Raw genomic sequence first — 20,671 nt, 5'->3', positions numbered from 1 at the left:
TGGAACTCACTTTGTAGACCAGGCTGGCCTCGAACTCAGAAATCTGCCTGCCTCTGCCTCCCAAGTGCTGGGATTAAAGGCATGTGCCACCATGCCCGGCAATAAATAAATCTTTAAAAAAAATAATAAATTATTATGCTTAAACAAACCCTAAAGGACTACTTTAACATTTTGCCTAGACAAGTTATAGTTTCAATCAAAACCTGAATTGTTAGAGCTGAGAGGTGGCTCAGTGATTAAGGACAGTTGCTGCTCTTTAGCAAACTAATGTTCAGTTCTAGCACCCACAGTGGGTGACTCACAACCCACTCCAGCTCCAGGGATCACATGCTGTCTTCTTTTTTTTTTTTTTTTAAAGATTTATTTTATTTATTATATGTAAGTACACTGTAGCTGTCTTCAGATGTACCAGAAGAGGGCATCAGATCTCATTACGGGTGGTTGTGAGCCACCATGTGGTTGCTGGGATTTGAACTTCAGACCTTCGGAAGAGCAGTCGGGTGCTCCTACCTACTGAGCCATCTCACCAGCCCCCCACATGCTGTCTTCTGGCCGCTGTGTGCATGTCTACACACTAGGCATACACACATACACATGCACTCACAAATCTTTAAAAAACAACAACAAAAAACCAAAACTCGTTTACTAATAAAATTAACCTTTTGCTTAAAGTCAGTAGATTCTGTTAATGATGAATATTAAAACTGGGTTATGAGAACCGGCGGTCTGGCGGATCGGCAGAGTGCTTTCCTAGCATTTAAGGGTTCATGAGGTTCAAACTGCATTGGATGATCATACCTGCTCCCTACCAGCTGTGCCTTGCTCATCCTTCCTTTGCTTCAGTTTATGGGTCGTTTCTAAAACCAGATCAGCAGTGCAGAGCTGGTTTGATGCCTCAGAGGTATTTTTGTGGGTCAGTGCTTTCCTATTTCCTGCCATCTTTTTAGTGTCTGCTGTACATCCATAAAGCATGTCTTTGGTCCAGATTTGAAGATGGGGAAGGGCACTGAGCAACAAACTTTATTTCTGACAAAACCATTTTTTAAAACTATATAAATTATCATAGTCATATCTGGGTGTCTGTGTGCATATTTCTCCCCCCCACCCCCCATATGTGTGTGTGTGTTAAGTTATCCTCCTTTTAAGAAGGAGTCTGGTCACAGCTAAGGTCTGAGCAGTGGGTGGCCTTATACTGCTTTTGTTTTCTCAACTCAAAACAACTTGGTTTTACCTTTCTTGCAGATGGAAAAAGGAGAGGATGTTAATGTGAAACAATTATTACTGAATATGAGAAAGTATCGAATGGGACTTATTCAGACACCGGACCAGCTCAGATTCTCCTACATGGCCATAATAGAAGGAGCAAAGTACACAAAAGGAGATTCAAATATACAGGTAAACTCACTGTCATTAGTGTCAAATAACCAGGTTCCATCTAAATCCTCATCCTTCCCCTACTTAATTTGGTAGATCCAGCTGACTGTCTAGAATTCATAAAAATTTCCACAGTTGAAGAGGCAAAGATGAAAGCTAGTCACCAAGAGTTCAAGACCAGCCTGGTCTATACAATGAGATCCTGACTTAAATTTTTTTTATATGTATATAAGACACATATATCCATATATACTTGTTTCCTCAGTGGAAACAAGATTCAATTAAAATATTTTTTTTCATATGAGAAGATTTCAGCATTTAATTATTGAAAGAAAAAAAACCAACAGAAAACGTAAGTACTTTTATCTTAGAAAAAACTTGCTGTAGAGGCCTGAGGAGATGGCTAAGTGGTCACAGGTCACAAGCACTTACTGCTTTTCCAGAGCACCCAAGTGTGTTCCAAGAACTCATGTCGGGCAGCTCCAGGAGATCCAGCATCTCTGGCCCCTCATGGCATATACAGTCATATGCACATATCTAAATGCACACACATAGTACTAAAAATGGTGGAAATAAAAATTTTAAACCCTTCATGTGGGAGTAAAGACTTTCTCTATGTAGGTACTTTATAGCTGAATAACTTCAGTTCTTACTACAGACATAAAGTGCTAGGAGTAAACTTTACATATCTGATGGTGACATTGTCAGCGGGTTTTAATTGTACATTTATAGACAGTAAGCTCAAAGAGTATCAGAACTTAGTATCATGTGATAAGGAAAAGTGTAAGGTAGAAAGGGAAATAACAGTATGTCCTTCCCTGTATAGTCTGACCATAATAAAGACATATCTAGATAGAAAACAACAATCTTAATCCACTACACTTTGACTATCTATTTATAAATATCAGATTTAAAATAGAATACATCTTTTAGGGGGCTAGAGAGATGGCTCAGCAGTTAAGAGCATTGACTGCTCTTCCTAAGGTCTTGAGTTCAAATCCCAGCAACCACATTGTGGCTCACAACCATCCGTAATGAGATCTGATGTCCTCTTCTGATGTGTCTGAGGACAGCTACAGTGTACTTAAATATAATAAATAAATTGTTTTTAAAAAATAGAATACATCTTTTAAATCAATTATATGTGATTATTTTTAATGTATATGTATATGTTTGTGTTTGTGGGCAAGTGCTGGGATAAAAGTTAATGTCAGGTCTACCTATCTGTTCCTTGCCTCATATTGAATAATTGAAATTTGTAGATTGTGATTTAAAGAAAATAAATTTTATTGTTTTTTATTTCTGCTCTATACCTAGAATCGGTGGAAAGAACTTTCTAAAGAAGATTTATCTCCTGTTTGTGATCACTCACAGAACAGAGTGATGGTTGAGAAGTACAATGGGAAGAGAATAGGTTCCGAAGATGAGCAGTTAACAGGCCTTCCTTCGAAGGTGCAGGATACTGTGGAGGAGAGCAGTGAGAGGTATGTGCCACACACATGCTAGCCTCCCAAGAGACGCGGGTGGTTATTACATTCAGGGAGTTTGCGACAGGACCACCTGTGTCCAGACAGTTAATGCACCTTTTACTTGTGTCAGATGTTTAGGTGGTATGTGATGACATAAATATCTTCAGAGAGTTTTCTGTCACCATAAGAAAGCCGGTACAGGGCAGGGCTGGGCAGTGGTTGTGCATGCCTTTAATCCCAGTTACCAACTGTAACTCCAGCTTTTTTGGGATCCAAGGTCCTTATGTGGTTTGAGTGTGCTTGGTCCATGGGAGGTGGCACTATTAGGAGATGTGGCCTTGAAGTGGCTTTTTTTTTTAAAGATTTATTTATTTTATGTATGTGAGTACACTGTAGCTGTACAATAGTTGTTGGGAATTGAACAAGAGTTCACTCTGGTCAGCCCTGCTCCCTCTGGTCATTTCTGCTCGCTTGCTCAGTCCCTGCTTGCTCCTCTAATGGCACATACCTGAATGCACACACATAGAACTAAAAATGTTGGAAATAAAAATGTAAAACCCTTCACGTGGGAGTAAAGACTATTTACAGTGTACCTAAGTACACTGTAGCTGACTTCAGACATGCCAGGAAAGGGCATCAGATCTCATTACCGGTGGTTGTGAGCCACCATGTGGTTGCTGGGATTTGAACTCAGGACCTTCGGAAGAGCAGTCAGTGCTCTTACCCGCTGAGCCATCTCTCCAGCCCTGGAGTGGCTTTGTTGGAGGAAATCAATCATTGTGGGGATGGGCTTTTTGCGGTCCTGTGCTCGAGCTCCATCCAGGGTTGAGGAGATTAGGCTCCGGGCTGCCTGGGGAAGACAGTCTTCTGGTGGCCTTTGGTTCAAGATGCAGAGCTTTCAGCTCCTCCAGCACCATGTCTGCCTGCCCACTGCCAGGCTTCCCACCATGAGGAGAATGGACTGAACCTCTGAAACTGTGAGCCAGCCCCAGTTACGTGTTTTGTTTTTGTGAAAGTTGCCATGATCATGGTATTTCCTCACAACAATAGAAACCCTAAGACAAGCTTCCTTAGGCTTTTGGTTTTTAATTTTTATTTAGATTTATTTAATTTACATATATGAGTTTGTGGCTGTATGTACACCACATGTGTGCCTGATACCCACAGAGGCCAGAAGAGGGTGTCAGGTCCTTTAAACTGATCATTCAGATAGTGAACTACCAAGTTAATACTGGGAATTTGCCCTGGCTCATTTGCAAGAACAAGTGTTCTTAACCACTGATCCATTTCTCCAGCCCAAGAAATAAAAATTTGAAAACATAGTAATGATAAATTGAAAAGCTATTGTTTAGAGACAACAAAAGTTCCAATACTGCTTATATACAGAAGTTAGTGTAATTAGGTGATAAAAATAAATAGTATAATACAGAAAATGAGTTGTATAAAAATACCTAATTGAGCCGGGCGTGGTGGTGCACGCCTTTAATCCCAGCACTCGGGAGGCAGAGGCAGGCGGATTTCTGAGTTCGAGGCCAGCCTGGTCTACAAAGTGAGTTCCAGGACAGCCAGGGCTACACAGAGAAACCCTGTCTCGAAAAACCAAAAACAAACAAACAAACAAAAAAAAAACCTAATTGGCCAGGCAGTGATGGTGCATGCCTTTAATCCCAGCACTCGGGAGGCAGAGGCAGGTGGAGTTCTGAGTTCGAGGCCAGCCTGGTCTACAAAGTGAGTTCCAGGGCAGGCAGGGCTATACAGAGAAACCCTGTCTCGAAAAACCAAACAAAACAAAACAAAACAAAAAAAAACCTAATTGGCCAGGCAGTGATGGTGCATGCCTTTAATCCCAGCACATGGGAGGCAGAGGCAGGTGGAGTTCTGAGTTCGAGGCCAGCCTGGTCTACAAAGTGAGTTCCAGGGCAGGCAGGGCTATACAGAGAAACCCTTGTCTTGAAAAACCAAAAAAAAAAAAAAAAAAAAAAAAACCCAAAAACCTAATTGAATTTCCATCGTGGACTATTTTTTTTTCTCCAGAATTACATAAAACAATTAACTGTATGTCCACAGCACTTCAAACATACGTTACGAAGTTAGTATCCTGGTGCATGAATGAGTTCTTTTTTTACCCCATTTTCTGATGACTTTTATTGTCTTCCTCTTGTGTCTTTTATTGTGGATAGTGTTATGAGGCTATCTTTGTAAGATGAAGGTTCTGAGCTGTCCCATGAAAGTAGTCAGAATTCACATGCCTGGGACTGTGGGCAGGTCTCAGCAACAGAACCCGCATTCATTATCCATAAGGCCTGGGCTCAGTCCCTATAGCAGGAAGAAAATAATTGTCTCACTGAATTTTATAAAAGCTAACATTTCAGTACACAGCTACATGATGTATTTTACTGTAGGGTCTTAACTCCTCACTTACTGCTGTGCTGTAGTAGCTGTGACTCCCCGAGCAAGTTTAAAGCTTGTAGCTCCTCACATCCTGGCTAAAGGAGATCAATGCACATGGGCTGACTCCCTCGTGTACTCTTAGATGTTTTTGCATATGCACAATCTTAACAGTTGTGGTGAATTTTCAGTTCGTAGTGCAAATTTTAGCATATATCTTTCCCAACTCAGAAGTAAATACACAGCGTTCACACAGGCATGGGCAGCTGTTTGTGTAAAGAATAAAAAGACAAGCAAGATGCCACAGGATTTACAAGATAAGCACACACAGTCCTCATATAGCTCATGTATTATGAGGTTCAATTAACCAATCATTACTAAATTAATCTCGAGCTCAGCGCTTATGAGCAGGGGTTGCTCAATTCCCAGCACCCACGTGGCAGCTCACAGCTGTCTAACTCCTGTTCCATGGAATCTGGCCCCGGCACACAGACATATGTGCAGGCAAAACACCAATGCACATAAGATAAATTAAAATTGTTTTCAGGTGGTCGAGTGCTTACCCAGCATGCTCTAAACCCAGAGGTACATCTCCAGCACCACATAAGGAAGTGGACCTTGATGGTACACACGTGTAATTACAAGACTGAAGAGCAACGTCATCCTTGGCTACATACTGAGTTCCAGGACATCCAGGGCTACACAAAGAAACCGTGTCTCAAAACAAAACAAAACAAAACAAAACAAAACAAAACAAAAATGCCAGCCAGCAAATAGAAGCCTAATGACATAAGTTTGCTCACTGAGTCCCACTGTAGAAGGAAGATACCCAACTTCTCATAGTGTCCTCTGACCTCTATAGGTTTATACCTCTCTTTCTCCTCCTCCCTCTCCCTCCCTGTACGCCTGTACTTAGAGGAGGCAGAAGCAGGAGAATCTCAAGTTCAAGGATAGCCATGCTTACATAATGTGATCCTGTCTCAAAGCAAATCATTAATCCTACATCTAGTCAAGGCGCACGCTTGGATCTGAATGAGATCTGATGCCTTGGTGCTCTTAGTCAAAGCAGATCCCCCACTGTTTTCTCCTCTGTCTGAAAGATGATCTTTTAGCATGCCTTATAGTTTGGATTTCTCTAATAATTGTTCTTGGTTAGATTCAAGTTAAATTCTTTGAATAGAAAAGGTCTTGTGATCTAGTAGACATTGAAGAGCCCGTCAAGATTTTTTTTTAAATCAAGCTGCATGTTCAAAGCTGTGACTTAAAAAAATGACTGCCAAGCCGGGCATAGTGGCACATGCCTTTAATCCCAGCACTTGGGAGACAGAGGCAGGCAGATTTCTGAGTTCCAGGCCAGCCTGGTCTACAAAGTGAGTTCTAGGATAGCCAGGACTACACAGAGAAACCCTGTCTCAAAAAACCAAAAAAAAAAAAAAAAAAAAAAAGACTGCCAAGACTGAAGCTGGCCAGGCCTTTGCCACCACACACAGTGAGTGAAAAGAGATGGGTTTTGTGAGATTTTTTTTCTAGAGGAAGAGAGTAAATGGCTGACATGTTGACATTGGCCATTTTTCAATGGATGTCAGAGAACTTTCATTGAAACAAAATTCTATGTTGGACAGGAAAATGGGTGCTAGATGTACGTATGGTCAAAGAGAAGACTGGGTAACCTCCAAACACAGCATTCATAAAAATTGTCAACTGTATTTGTCAAAGGACATTGAATTTTCATATGCTGTCACGCAACAGGACCAAATGCAGAGAATCTCCAGTCTGTCCCCTCTTGGTAGAGAGGAAAGCGGAGTGCTCAGAAAAGGAAAGCGGAGTGCTCAGAAAACATGTCTGTCTTAGCTTCAGGTCCAGCAGACATGACCCTGAACTGTGGGAGCACACCACTGGCCTGCGGAGCAGCCCGGCCTTCCTTTTGTTACTGCAGTACACTGTTTGAATGAGATGGAGAGCACACAAATGAGTGTCCATGGTTTGATGGTGGCCTGGGCCCTACTGTCAGTGTGATGAAGGCCTGAGGTGCAGACACTCACTTGTTTCTTCTATTCACAGCATTCTACGGAAACGTATTCGAGAGGATAGAAAGGCTACGACGGCTCAGAAGGTGCAACAGATGAAACAGAGGCTAAATGAAACTGAACGAAAAAGAAAAAGGTGGTTATATTGGCAACCTATTCTCACTAAGATGGGGTTTGTGTCAGTCATTTTGGTTGGCGCTTTGGTTGGCTGGACACTGCTTTTTCACTAAATGTTCTATAAATTAATAGTTTTACCCAGCACCTTTCTGCACTAGTAGCTGACAGTGGTGCATTCATCTCAAGGGTTTGTTAGCAATGCCTCATACCCAGAAACACTGCGCTAGAGTAGACGTCAGCCAGATAAGGGATATTACAGTCACAAGCCCAGCATCTCAGGACTCAGCACTGCAGGTTCCTCTGAGACCCAGACTGTCAATGGCTCACAATAAAGACAAGCATGCTTGTTGGAAACTGTTCCTTCTTACAGCTGCGTTCACACCAGTATATTGAGAAAGCCTTTATCCCAAGGATTGGCTTTTGGAGGCCTTCTGGATTTTAACCTGCACTTGATATAAGCAATAAACATTGTGGTTTTTTTCTACATTATTAATGGAAAGAAAATATCCTTTAAACAATGTATGTAATGTGTAATGTACTGTTGAAATGGGCATTACAACTTTATATAACCATTTTAGGGTAAATATATTTTATAAGTACCTATTTAATCTTACTTTTGTAGTTAAATGTACTTTTTAAAGGTTCAATTTGAAAGTCTGTTATCATAGAAAAATAAATTGTATGTTGACTCAGTTGTATACCGAATACATTTTCCCTTTCCTAAGCAGACGTTTGATAGAGGCAGTTGAAACTATAAGCAAGCTAAGTCTACTACACATTCTTATTTCCTTTCTATTTATGCTTTATCTTATTTTAAAAAGAAAAAAATTTTCTAAACATGTCATTGAAGGAAATTGTTTTTTTTCTGGCATAGTTAAGTGACAGTTGGTCAAAACATAGTTGAAAACAAACAAAAACTTGGTTTCTGCAGGATGTGGTAGCACACACAGTGTTCAGGAAGCTAAAACAAGAGGCTCAATGGTTTGAAGCCAGCCAAAACTACATAGCAAGGTCCTATCTTTAAAGATAAGAGAAAAATAGAGGTGATGGAGGAGAGATCAGACAACACCAAGAATAAGAAATCAATTCTTAGCCATATTTAATGGAGTAAACCTGTCATCTCAGCTTTTGGGAGATAGAGGCAGAAGGCTCACAAGTTCAAGGCCAGCTTCAACTACATAGCTAGCCCCAGCGTTTGGGGCCAGCCAGGACTGCAAGAAACACTGTCTCAGAAACTGAAGTGGTTTAAAAACATTCTGATTTCTGTAAAGTAAAGCCCGTGCATGACTACACTGTTAATTTTTTGTGAAAATGTTAATGTAATTACCCAGACGGGATAAATTATGGTTAGTAAGTTAAAGGAACCAGTGTTTTATACTTTTGATTTCAGTTCACTAGACTGAAATATTGAAGTAAAAAAAAATTTAATTTCTTTACAAGTTCAATAAATAGTACAATGGTGTACAAACTTATATTGTCCCTTACCTTTGTAATGAGTATTTTTAAAGCATAACCACTAATTGGGTTTTGGTGGTTTCAAACCCTGCTTGGTGGAAAGGTTCCAAACCGCTAGGACAGCATTGCTGCTTCATCTCTTTTATATATCACGTAAAAGTGCGTTGTAAATCTTAATTAGTTTAAACGAGAAAGTTAATTTCTTAATGCAGTTTGAACACCATAGGTATAGCTAGAAATTGTGAATGGCCTTGAAAAGCAGTCTCAAAAAGCATATGATGTCTGTGTGTGTCCTGACTCAGTATAGCTGTCCTAAAGCTTTGAAATGGAGAGCAGGTAAGAAGGGTGCTTCCTCTTGTCTGTTTAGTCCCATGTTTAAACGGAGGCTTTAGAATTAGATGGCTATTGGTTTTGAGCTTTCTAATACTTACCGGCTTGTTTTTCCAAAATGTAGTATGTTATCCTACTAGACCTTATTAAAACTTGAGTTGAAGCCAGATAAGGTGGCGTACACCTTTAATCTCAACACTAAGAACCAAGACAGGCAGATCCCTTGAGTGCAAGGCTTGTCTGGTCCACATAAGGCAGCCAGAAATATACATTGAGATCCTGTCTTGAAAGAAAGCAATCCAACTGAAGATAGCCTCAGCTAAAAACTTCCCACAAGAAAATACTGAGACCAGTCCTTCCCTGGACGATATGCTTTCTAGAGATAGCATTGAGCACCACTCTTTCTGCGTCTTGGTGTGTATTTTATGTTTGTGAGGATTCCTTTGGCTCCTCCCCAGAGCCCGTCTTTCTCCCCTGAACACATCTTTAAGGATGAGTTTTAACAGGAGAACCTTTAAGTCACACTGTCATGTTGCTTACTAAAGGTACAGACAGTGCCACTGGCATAATCCTGAGCCTGTATGAGATGTGCTGTGGTGATGAGAGAAGGGTGCTGGGCAGAGAAGGGATGCTAGCAGTTTCTGATGGGTCCATGGCTTTAAACACAGTGTGCACCAGTCTCGGTATCTGCTTATTTTAACTAATTTTAGAATAATAGTTTTTTTGGGTTTTTTTTTTTGTTGTTGTTGTTGTTTTTGTTTTTTAATTTGGGAAAAGAAATAGGCTTTTTAAAGGGGCTTACTATTTACTGGAAAGAATCCTCACTTCCTATTTCTTCCCACCTTGCTGTAAATGTCGGTGGTCACACTTGTGGTCATGCCTGTGGATATGTGTCGTTACCCCCCACCCCCTGCCCCCGCCCCAAGATTCACCAGGTACTGTGTTATCTCTGCCTCCTGATTTCTATCCATACTCAAACCTAAAGTGTAAAAGTACATTCCTTTTTTAAAATATGCATATGCATCATTTCTACATTCAGCAGAAACTTTACACATTTGTCAGGTTTTCCACAGTTCTCAGTTCTTCTATCTTTTTATCCATTCCGTTATGTGTCACCTCATGTATCAAACAGTGAACATGAAAAGATGTGAAGACTAGTATTAATCAGTTTTTGTCCAAACAGCTGTGCTCTGAAGATTCGTCAGAGGAAAGGTCCTAATTCCTGAGCTCAGCTTCCATGCACTCGGCTCGGCCCTTTGTCTTAAAGTAAAGCTAGTGCTATGAGTTCAGAACTGTGGCCCACGTTTCAAGTTACGACACGGAACAGCCCTCTGGTTGTCATTTCATTTTCCTTGTTTGCTTTTAGCACCAGTCCCAGGGTGCTGGCTCCCATTTTCTGCCAGGCACAAAAAGGCTACAGCTGACTGCTTTAAAAATAGCTCTGCGTAGATTCTGCAGAGAGACTGGAACCTAATGGCAGTAAAAGTACTTTTTTAGGGGCCATTGTATACAATCCACTTAACAAGTTTACATTTCGGTCAAGACATTGCAGACTGAAGATCTACATTGCCTTAATTTGTTACTTACTGATACAAATCTTTATTTGTAGTTGTTGTTTTGGGTAGGCTTGTATATTCTTTTTTTTTTTTTTTTTGTATGTGTGTTGAGATAGTGCCTTGCCATTGCCCATGCCTGGCCTTAAACTCAGCTCAAATGACTTTCCTACCTCAGCCTGTTGAGCAGCTAACACCACAGGTACACACTGTGCACACAGCTTTCAAGTATAAATCTTACAGAGATTATTTTAAAACCGTAGATAAGATTTCAGGCCGTTAGTCAAGCTTGGTTCATACCTCCTCCGAGTAGGGCCATCTCTGGGTCCTGGTGAGTAGTGTCTATATCTGTGGGAAGGAAGGGCTCCCCAGGGCCTTCATCTGGCTGAGCTTGATTCATCTGTTCATAGCATGGAACAAAATACCAACAGAAATGTCCATTCTATTTACATGCCAACGCCTAACAAAGTCTCTTATTTTTGAGACTCCTTTATATGGCTTTGTCATAGAATCTTGTATATACTTTTTTTTTTTTCAAAATAGAAATGATTTTTTTTTTCTCATTAAATTTGTCATCTTATTACTTGAAACGCAGGCCTTGGTTATTGGCAGTGGCTTGCTCCCGAGGAGGCCTTTCCGTCCACCCTGTCCCTGAATGCACTCATTTGAGTCAGATGCCATGGTTCTTCCTCACACTAGTCTTTGGTTTATACCATGCAGCACCACACCTAGAGTCACAGCTGTCTCTAACTGTCCCCTGAATATGGAATGAGAGACTCAGGCTGGGCCCTCATTCATTGCTGCTCTGCACTGGAGCCTGTCCCCAATCAGAGAACTTGCCTCATGGCCAGCAGTCTTCCTTCCTGGGCCCTGAGCAGCTTCCAGCCTTCTGCATTAGTGCCTTCTCTTAGCCATGGCTGTTCGGAAGATGACCCACTGTTCTCCACAGGTTGGGGTTTTTTTCCTGGCTGTTCTTGTCCCAGCACAGTGCCACCAGCCATTGTGAACAGTGCTTAAGTGGAAAGCTAGACCAGCCTAAGAGGCTTTGTGTAAGCTGATGTTTAGGATTTAAAGAGCCTGGACCATCTGAGTTCTGACTCTGAAGCTCTGCTTGGTTGTAAAGTTCACAGTTGATTCTGAGCAGTGAGGTGTGAGGCCACCGCCACCGGTAGGGTCTGCTTGGATGCCGCCTGCTTTAAGACCCGTGATGCTGTTGATACTTTTTTTCCTTTTTTTTTTTTTTTTGGTTTTTTGAGACAGGGTTTCTCTGTATAGCTCTGACTGTCCTGGAACTCACTTTGTAGACCTCAAACTCAGAAATCTGCCTGCCTCTGCCTCCTGAGTGCTGGGATTAAAGGCATGCCCCACCACGCCCGGCTGCTGTTGATATTTTAAATGACTATTTTAAAAAGTCTTTCAGTGTGGAAAGTTGAGGAGAGGAAGCCTAGGTAAGTTCCTTTAAAGCATGCTTGGCTCACCTCGGTTAGCCCTGGACAATCTCAGTCGGATGCTAATGTAAATGTTGTGTGGCAAAACAACTTAATGCAGTCTGACTTTCCCTCTAACATGGGCAAGAAAGAATACGCCAGCATTTGCCACTGCAGCACAGAAACAGCCAGCCCCCAGGATACCCACGTAGCTCATTGCTTGGTTTGCTCACCCATTTTACTTTTGCCTTATTAAAAATAAAATGGTGAAGTTCCATTCAAGTGAATATAATAGAATTATCTAAAAAGCCATTTATCTTAATAGTCTTACAAATAAAGTCATTTCTTAGAAGCTGTTCCATTGATTTCCTCTTATTTTGCTACCCCTAAACACTATTTGAAAAGAAGTAATGAGTTTCAAAAACCACACTGTGTCTGTTAAATGGCAAATTTATTATTCTTGGTAAATGTGTATTTAACAAACACTAGGAAAGGATAACTCGTGTGTATGTGAGAGAGAAAGAAAGAGCACTTCACAACACTTTAAATAATGCCAGCCATATTTTCAGATAAGAAACCCCGGTGGAGGCGTGACTCAAGCCTTATTTTCCAGCCTATGCAGATAGAGCTGAGATGCAGACTCCAGGCTGTGGTTTCAGTCCGTCCAAGGCTCAGGCTCATTGTGCTACTCCACTGTGTATTTACTTAAACCAGATGTTTAAGCGAGGAAATAGTAGACACCCCACTAGTGGAGGGGGGAAATCCCTTTTACAATGCTTCACTGACAATGGCGTACCAGAACGTTTCTGTACCAAAGCCCCACTTCATTCCTTTCTGTTCGGTTCCACATTCTGCCAGAGTCAGAACCAGCCGTTTGGTCCCAGGTCCTGGGACCCATTGCTATCTAAAGAGTATGGTTCCCTAATGAGAACACTGCAGAGAATTACTGTTGGGAAATCAAACAAGACTTTGTAGACCACCACAGGGGCTTGGTAGATCTGCCTGCCTATGGAGAAACAAGCGAGTAGACAGGAAGAACTTCATTCTCATGGTTGGGGAGGGAGCCTAAGTGGCGGGGATCTAGTGTATCGCCTGTTTATACAGTGATACAGTAGTGACAAGGATTTTCATAGGGAGAGAGGGAGGGTGGAGGGAGGAAGGGGCTGGGATTGGTACAAAAATGGAAATACCTTTAATCTCCCCAAAGCTTTGACCACTGGCAAACAATTGAAATATCAGCAAAGACTACTGCTCTTAATGGTCACTCCCTCTGGCTCTCTCTTGTTTAAATGGTGCCCCACCCCAGCATTAAATTGCACTGAGCTATCACGTTTTACTTAGTTCTAGTAGTTATAATCATTAGCATTCTCCTTCAGGAGAAAATCTAAATGCTGGAAATCTGATTCAGAGATAACAAGCCAACTTTATGTGCAAACTGTATATTTAAACTGTTTCCGGCAGTGTTACAGTGATTGTCCAAACTGGATTAGACTTTGCAATCAAAGTATGGGTAAGTCTAGCACATGGAATAAAACCTTGCTATTTCTTGTGGCTGCATTATTTTTTTTTAAACTTGTCTGTCTCTTAGCCTATCATGTAGAGGTCATTTCTTGAGTTAAGACAGGATGGCCTAAAAGATTCAGTGTGTAGTTACTGAAGAAGTGAGTCCCGGCGCCTCAGAGCAGTCTGTCTCACAGCCACGCTTCCATTTGGAAACGTGCCATTCTGGAAGGAAGCACTTGGTGTTCTTGGATGTGCCATGTTGGAATGATTTTTGTTGTTGTTGACTTTTTTAGTTCAGTCTTAGTTATTTTGTGTTTGTCTCTATCTATGTACATCTGTGTGTGTGGTGGCCATGGATTGAATAGATGACTTCTTATTTTATGTTTTAGGCCAAGATTGACAGACACCTAAATGTTCATGACTTGAGACTATTCTGCAGCTATAAAATTTGAACCTTTGATGTGCAAAGCAAGACCTGAAGCCCACTCCGGAAACTAAAGTGAGGCTTGCTAACCCTGTAGATTGCCTCACAAGTTGTCTGTTTACAAAGTAAGCTTTCCATCCAGGGGATGAAGAACGCCACCAGCAGAAGACTTGCAAAACCCTTTAATTTGATGTATTGTTTTTTAACATGTGTATGAAATGTAGAAAGATGTAAAGGAAATAAATTAGGAGCGACTACTTTGTATTGTACTGCCATTCCTAATGTATTTTTATACTTTTTGGCAGCATTAAATATTTTTATTAAATAGACTATGTTGGTTTGTGTGTGTGTGTGTATGTGTGTTATCTCAGGTCAGCTGTAATTCAAATAGTGAATATTTTCACATGGGTTTACTACATTTTTTTTATATCTAGAACCTACCTGGCATTGACATTGAAATCAGTTCAATGTCAGTAGTCTTCAGTAGTCTTCTTCTCCTAAGTATACTAGCTAGGTAAAATCATCAACAGAAAGGTTACAACATCGCCGCTGTTCCTTAGGAAAACATCAGTCTTAACTGTACTTAGAACAGCATTGCCTTGTGGTCAGCATTCAAGTCAGCAAGCCCAACAGGCTTTTAACATCACCGACTTCCTGTGTTGGACACCACATTCCCAAACCTAAGCATTTCCTCATATAGAGATGCCTGAGGTCCCTTCCCACCTGTGGCTTTTGGCTTAGTTCCCATCTATGTGCACAGTGAATATTGGGTTTTAAATGTGTTCTAATCAATTGTCAGATGACAGTGACACTTGGTAGCTGGAGAAACTCAAACCATCCTTTAAAAATCTTACATGTATGCCCAGTTTATCCTTCCTTAAAAGCTTACTGCCCCACAGAGTAGCACAGCAGGCTGTCTTTCCAGTGCCGAAAGAATTGCCCTTAACTCACTCCTTCCTCTCTTGATCCTCACCCCATTAGCATCTGACTTTTTTTTTTTAACCCTCACCCTCTCTCCCAGCAATGGCCCCAAAAGATCTTTACTTACACCATAGTCATAGAAGGCCCATGCAGCTTCTGGTAATGAGACTGGGTACTCCTGAAACTCTCAGGCTTCCCTGGCCTTCCCCCCACTCAGTTCTGTTTCCAAAGACTCCACCTTCCAGTCTGTGGATTTAACATTCTGACTGTGGATGGTCTCTTCTCTGGACAAGTCTAGATACACTGAAGTTGATTACATACATGCAATATCTTAAACCCCAGGCCAGATCTCTATTCAGAGTCACAAGCCTTAAATCCACATCCCTAATTGGATGCTTAACTTGCACACTGAACACGACCCATAGTCCCTCTATTCCATTTGCTCTGCCTGCCTCACAGTAAACTTGAAAGCCCTTCCTACTTCCTCCACATAGGCTCTGAGGACAGCCTGGTCTACAGAGTGTGTTCCAGGACAGCCAGGGCTACACAGGAAAACCCTGTCCCGAATAACTGGAAAAAAAAAAAAGTTTCCTTATGGTGTGGTCTACAGCAGAGACTTCCCTCCAGGTAGCGTCTGCTGCATTTTTATACCAATCTTCTGCACAGCTTCTCGTTGGATGTTCCAGAAGTTGGCATCTGTTGGCATCAGTATGTTTGCTCACTTCTCCACCTTGGGTGCACATGTAAGCAAAATTCTCACAACTACATCTAAAAAAATTTTTCAGTATAACCACCGGGTATGATGGCTTATACCTGTAATTCCAACACTCAAGAAACTGAGGCAGGAGACCAAATTGAGTTCAAGGCTGCTGTGAGTTTCAGAACAAAACCTTATTATTTTTTTAAAGGTTAAAATTAAGATTACTTTTTAAATAGGGTTATTCTGAAACAGAGTCTACGCTGTCCTAGAACTCACTATTGTAGACCTCACAGAGATCTGCTTTCTCTACTTCCGGAGAGCTGGGATTTAAGGCATGTGCCACCACAGGCTTTAAAATTAAGCATTTTGCCGGGCGTGGTGGCGCACGCCTTTAATCCCAGCACTCGGGAGGCAGAGGCAGGTGGATTTCTGAGGCCAGCCTGGTCTACAAAATGAGTTCCAGGACAGCCAGGGCTACAGAGAAACCCTGTCTCGAAAAAACAAAAAACAAAAAAACATTTTAGGGCTGCCAAGATGGTTCAGTGGTTAAGACCACTGACTGCTCACTCTTCCGAAGGTCCTGAGCTCAAATCCCAGCAACCACATGGTGGCTCACAACTACTTGTAATGAGATCTGACGCCCTCCTCTGGTGAGTCTGAAGACAGCTACAGTGTACTTACATATAATAATAAATCGTTGGGACGTAGTGAGCAGAGGTCCTAAAAATTCAATTCCCAACAACCACATGAAGACTCATAACCATCTGTACAGCTACAGTGTACTCAAATACATAAGATAAATCTTTTTAAAAAATTAAGCATTTTAAAATGTGAGCTATTGAAGAGATACTGAGATCCTATTACTAGCCTTCTCACACACACACACTGCTGAGAGAAAAGGCTGGTTTTGCTGGGGAGGTGGGAGTCCTTCTGGAGGAGAATGAGGGGCTGGACAAGTCAATGATGTCTTACTGTACATAGGAGGCACTCAGTCTAAATAAATGCTCACCAAACACGAGCCAGCAGGACATGAGATTTTAGTTTCAAACATGATCATTGGATGTGAAGATGTGAATGCCCTTAGCAGATGCATACTGCACCTATGGTGCACTGTCACGCCTGTCAACTCCAGGAGAGCCTGTGCATGCGGCATGCACCATCGTGTCAGCCACTGAACATTCCCCTTGAGCTGGGACAACTTGGCACACAACAAGGAGTTCAAGGCCAACCTAAGCTAATTTCTAAGTTGGTGAGACTCTGTCTTTAAAAAACAAACAAATAAACAAAAATAAAAAAACCCACAAAAGCCAAGATCCCTGTAGGTGGGGCTCATGTCCTCCCCATTTGTACTACGTATGCTTCCTCAGAATGTCACTTTGCAGTGATGACAGAGCCTGCCTTTCCCTGCCAGCTTCTCTTACTCAATAGATGTGTCCTGCAGTTCAGCAATCCACCCAGTGCCTATACAAGCTTCTCACATGGATAGGTTTGACAACTACTACTGAGGACAGCTCTTCAGGATCAGGGCTGAGCCCATGCCACATGCTGGCTTTCAGAGCCCTCCCCCTCCCCCCTTCCTGTCTTTGCTCTGGAAGACCCTTCAAGGATCAGACTGGCAAGATCCATCACCATTCCCTTCAAGGGGAGTTTAGCTTTGGGGGGATTTCCCACAGAAAGTAGGAGAATGTTTTAATAATGTATTTTATAAAAACTCTGAGCTCTGCATGGTGGGACACATTTTTAGTTCCAGCATACAGGTGGCAGAGGCAGGTAGATGTCTCTGAGTTTAAGGACAGCCCGGTCCATATGAGTTTCAGAACAGCCAGCTCTTTGATGTAGACCCTGACTCAAGGAAGGAAAAAAAAAGGAAAGTGAAATGGAGTCAGAGCAAGACCACTCTTAAAAGAAAGAGGTGATGGTGGCCTAGACCAGCATCGGTGTAGGTTAGCAGCTGACCTCAGGTATGAATATAGTGAGAATCCCCAGGACTTCCCAGGACCTGTGCAAGCCAAGACCAAGGAGGCTGCACACACAGCTTGCAGGGCTACTGTGAGATGCTTGCCCTGTCCAGGAGGTACACAGATGTTAAGTGTACACAGATGTTGAGTGTAGAGAGCAGGAGAAAAAGAGAATCATCTGACACTGGCTAAAGCTACAGGCCAGAGGGAGTGGAAAATTAAATTTCATTTCATTCCAAATACATATTGGAAAATAACTATTAACTATTTCAAACCTTACTGAATTACTATATATTTTTTTAATTTTAATTGTAAACTGATAACTTATATTTACCTGTACTGATGGGGTACGAAGTGAGATTATGACTCATGGAATCTGTGATTGAATAACTCAAGCCAATTATATATCCATCATTTCAACTATTTCTCTCTCTCTCTCTCTCTCTCTCTCTCTCTCTCTCTCTCTCTCTCTCTCTCTCTCTTTTGGTTTTTCGGTGTAGTCCTGGCTGTCCTGGAACTCACTCGGTAGATCAGGCTGGCCTCGAACTCAGAAATCCGCCTGCCTCTGCCTCCCAAGTGCTGGGATTAAAGGCACGAGCCACCACTCGTGGCCTATTTCTCATTTTTTATATTAAGATTATTTGAAATTTACTTTCAACAGTTAAGTGTAGAGCACAATACATGGTCATATTCGTCATATGCAGTGTATCTCAGAGAAAACCATTTCTCCTGTCTAACTGAGGCCTCCTCTTTGATAAAGATGTTCTTATCCTCTTCCCAACGCCCACCGTCTGGCTGGCACCATTTTAATCTCTGCTCTGTGATCTCACTTGTTTAGCTCCCACAGTGTTTGGCTAGTCTTGACTTGTTTCACCAGGCACAGTGTCCCCAGCCTCATCCATATCATCGTAAATAACAACACGTTTCTTTCTGTTTTGTTTTGAGACAAGGTCTTCTGTAGCCCAGCTGGCATCAAACTTGCTGTGTAGCTAAGGACAACCATGAGCTTCTGCTCCTCCTGATTCTGTCCCACAAGTGTAAGGCAAGTGCCATCGCTCCTGGTTTTAAAATTTGTCTTCTGGCTAGGTGATAGTGGCACACACCTTTAATCCCAGCACTCAGGAGGCAGAGGCAGGTGGATGTCTTGAGTTTGAGGCCAGCCTGGTCTACAGAGTGAGCTCCAGGGCAGTTAGGGCTACACAGAGAAACCCTAGAAGTATGTTACTTTGCATGAGGGCACGTGACAGGAAGAGTGACTAGGGAACATTTTACATTTGTTTTATTTTGAAATTTTTATAATGAAGAGTATATTTATTATTTTTTTCGGTTTTCGAGACAGGGTTTCTCTGTGTAGCCCTGGCTATCCTAGAACTCACTTTGTAGACCAGGCTGGCCTCGAACTCAGAAATCCGCCTGCCTCTGCCTCCCAAGTGCTGGGATTGAAGGTGTGCGCCACCACTGCCTGGCAGTCTGTGGATTTCTGATCTCTCAAGTAAAGTAAACTCGGGCATATGTTCCACTAGGCTTGTGATAATGATTATAGCAGAAGTAGAAAGTTAATATAGAACTGATTCAAAAGGGATACTTTCCAGATAAAACTGCTTAGGTAATAAAGTTTATTGTACAGAATTTACATTTATTGTATATAACAAACATAACCACCTCTACAACCTCTTTGCTTCGAGGTTTTATATATCACTATAACACAATCCCGGGCAGCACAAATTTCTGTACAACACACACCCAACAGCCGCTTTTGTGATCTCTGCAGGATGAGGGAGAAACTGAAAACAGATCAAAACAGCGCGGGAGGAAGCCCACTGCCAAAGAGCAGCCGCCAAGAGCTGGGGATCTTCCAAGGCAGGGCAGACGCCATGGGGCCGTCGCTCTGTAACAACAGGAAGACACTTCATCTTAGGCTGACCATCAAATATCTCTCTTGGTCTCTTTTTAGCTGGTTTTTATTATTAAGAAAACCAAAGCTATAAGTTTCTGTCTTCATATAAAATAATAGGCTTCTAAATTTTACCTCAATAATGTGCCAAAATAGTTTACCAAACAATGAGGTAACAGGTTAGTTAACTGTTCTCACTTATTTTCAAAAGTTTGGCTCAAACTCAAGCCTATGCTGAGATATGAATTTATTGAACAAACTTTCACCTCTTTAGCCTGCCTTACACATAATGCGAGTAACTGACACAGAGTGAACCACAGAGACTTCGCTAGAGTAAAACTTACACAGGGTTTGATTATCTGAAGCCATTCATTGAGGTACTCCACAAGGCTGACCGCATCTGGGATATTGTCCCCTTCTGAAACAAATTTCAGCAGAACTGCCATCTGGATCTCTTTAGAACAGCTACAAGAAATACAAAAAACAATTCATTGCTTTCTCCTGACACAAGATGCTTACAGTAGTACGTCAACCTGCCTCGTGTTGGACAAGAAAAGACATGGCATCATAAGATTCCTTACCTCCCACTGTCCTACACACACTCTACAGCCTGGGGAATATGCAAGTGTGTGCCTCCCTCATTCTCAGGAAAACCAGCCTTTCTCTAGCCTTAGCTATGAACACAGGAGACATGCTCTGTACCACTTCAAAAGCCTACTCTGAGAGTGGGTTCAGAAGCAGAGCGACTGAAATTAACAGTCTGGTTTAACAGGTCTTCTGCGGCAAAGACTGGCTTCAAACTTGCTCCATAGCTGGAGCTGACCCTGCTTCTGACCCTCCTGACTCCATGTTTCAAGTTCGGGACTACAGGTGTGAAACACAGCCTCCGCTCCACTCTTAGTAATCTAAAGCAGTGAGAGAAAACTGGAAGAGAAGGAAGTAGTAAGGAGAAGAAAGGTCACTCCCTAGAGATAACTTGTACTGTTTGACGCAGGGTCTCTATGTACCCCTGTCTGTCCTGGAACATTATGTAGCCCAGGCTGACCTTCAACTCCTAGAGATCTCCTGTCTTTGCTTCCGGAGTGCTAGGATTAAAAGTGTGCATCTTAAAAAAAAAAAAAAAAAAAAAAA

At 41.9% G+C, this 20,671-nt stretch overlaps 2 protein-coding genes across 3 annotated transcripts in view; one reads left to right on the top strand and one right to left on the bottom strand.

Moving 5' to 3' along the window:
- Window positions 1-14,407, top strand: part of Ptpn2 (protein tyrosine phosphatase non-receptor type 2) — a 62,268-nt gene extending 47,861 nt beyond the window's left edge. The window contains exons 7-10 of one of the 2 annotated variants that reach the window (XM_021151016.2): window positions 1,243-1,395; window positions 2,692-2,858; window positions 7,293-7,394; window positions 14,033-14,407. In XM_021151016.2, coding sequence (XP_021006675.1) covers window positions 1,243-1,395; window positions 2,692-2,858; window positions 7,293-7,394; window positions 14,033-14,054 — 444 coding nt within the window. In that variant the 3' untranslated portion in view covers window positions 14,055-14,407. Of the gene's footprint in view, window positions 1-1,242; window positions 1,396-2,691; window positions 2,859-7,292; window positions 8,074-14,032 lie in introns of those variants that run through there. The other variant, XM_021151015.2, reaches the window with a different exon arrangement.
- A 4,841-nt stretch (window positions 14,408-19,248) lies between these two features.
- Psmg2 (proteasome assembly chaperone 2) overlaps window positions 19,249-20,671 on the bottom strand; it is a 12,601-nt gene continuing 11,178 nt past the window's right edge. The window contains exons 6-7 of the mRNA XM_021150754.2: window positions 19,885-20,005; window positions 19,249-19,534 (exon numbers count right to left, since the gene is read on the bottom strand). Of these exons, the coding sequence (XP_021006413.1) occupies window positions 19,442-19,534; window positions 19,885-20,005 (214 nt within the window). The 3' untranslated portion in view covers window positions 19,249-19,441. The remainder of the gene's footprint in view (window positions 19,535-19,884; window positions 20,006-20,671) is intronic.

Source organism: Mus caroli, chromosome 18, assembly GCF_900094665.2.
Source record: "Mus caroli chromosome 18, CAROLI_EIJ_v1.1, whole genome shotgun sequence".
In the NCBI taxonomy this organism is placed as follows: domain Eukaryota; kingdom Metazoa; phylum Chordata; class Mammalia; order Rodentia; family Muridae; genus Mus; species Mus caroli.
The sequence above is the reverse complement of the archived record's forward strand: the minus strand, read 5'-3'. Positions and strand labels throughout refer to the sequence as shown.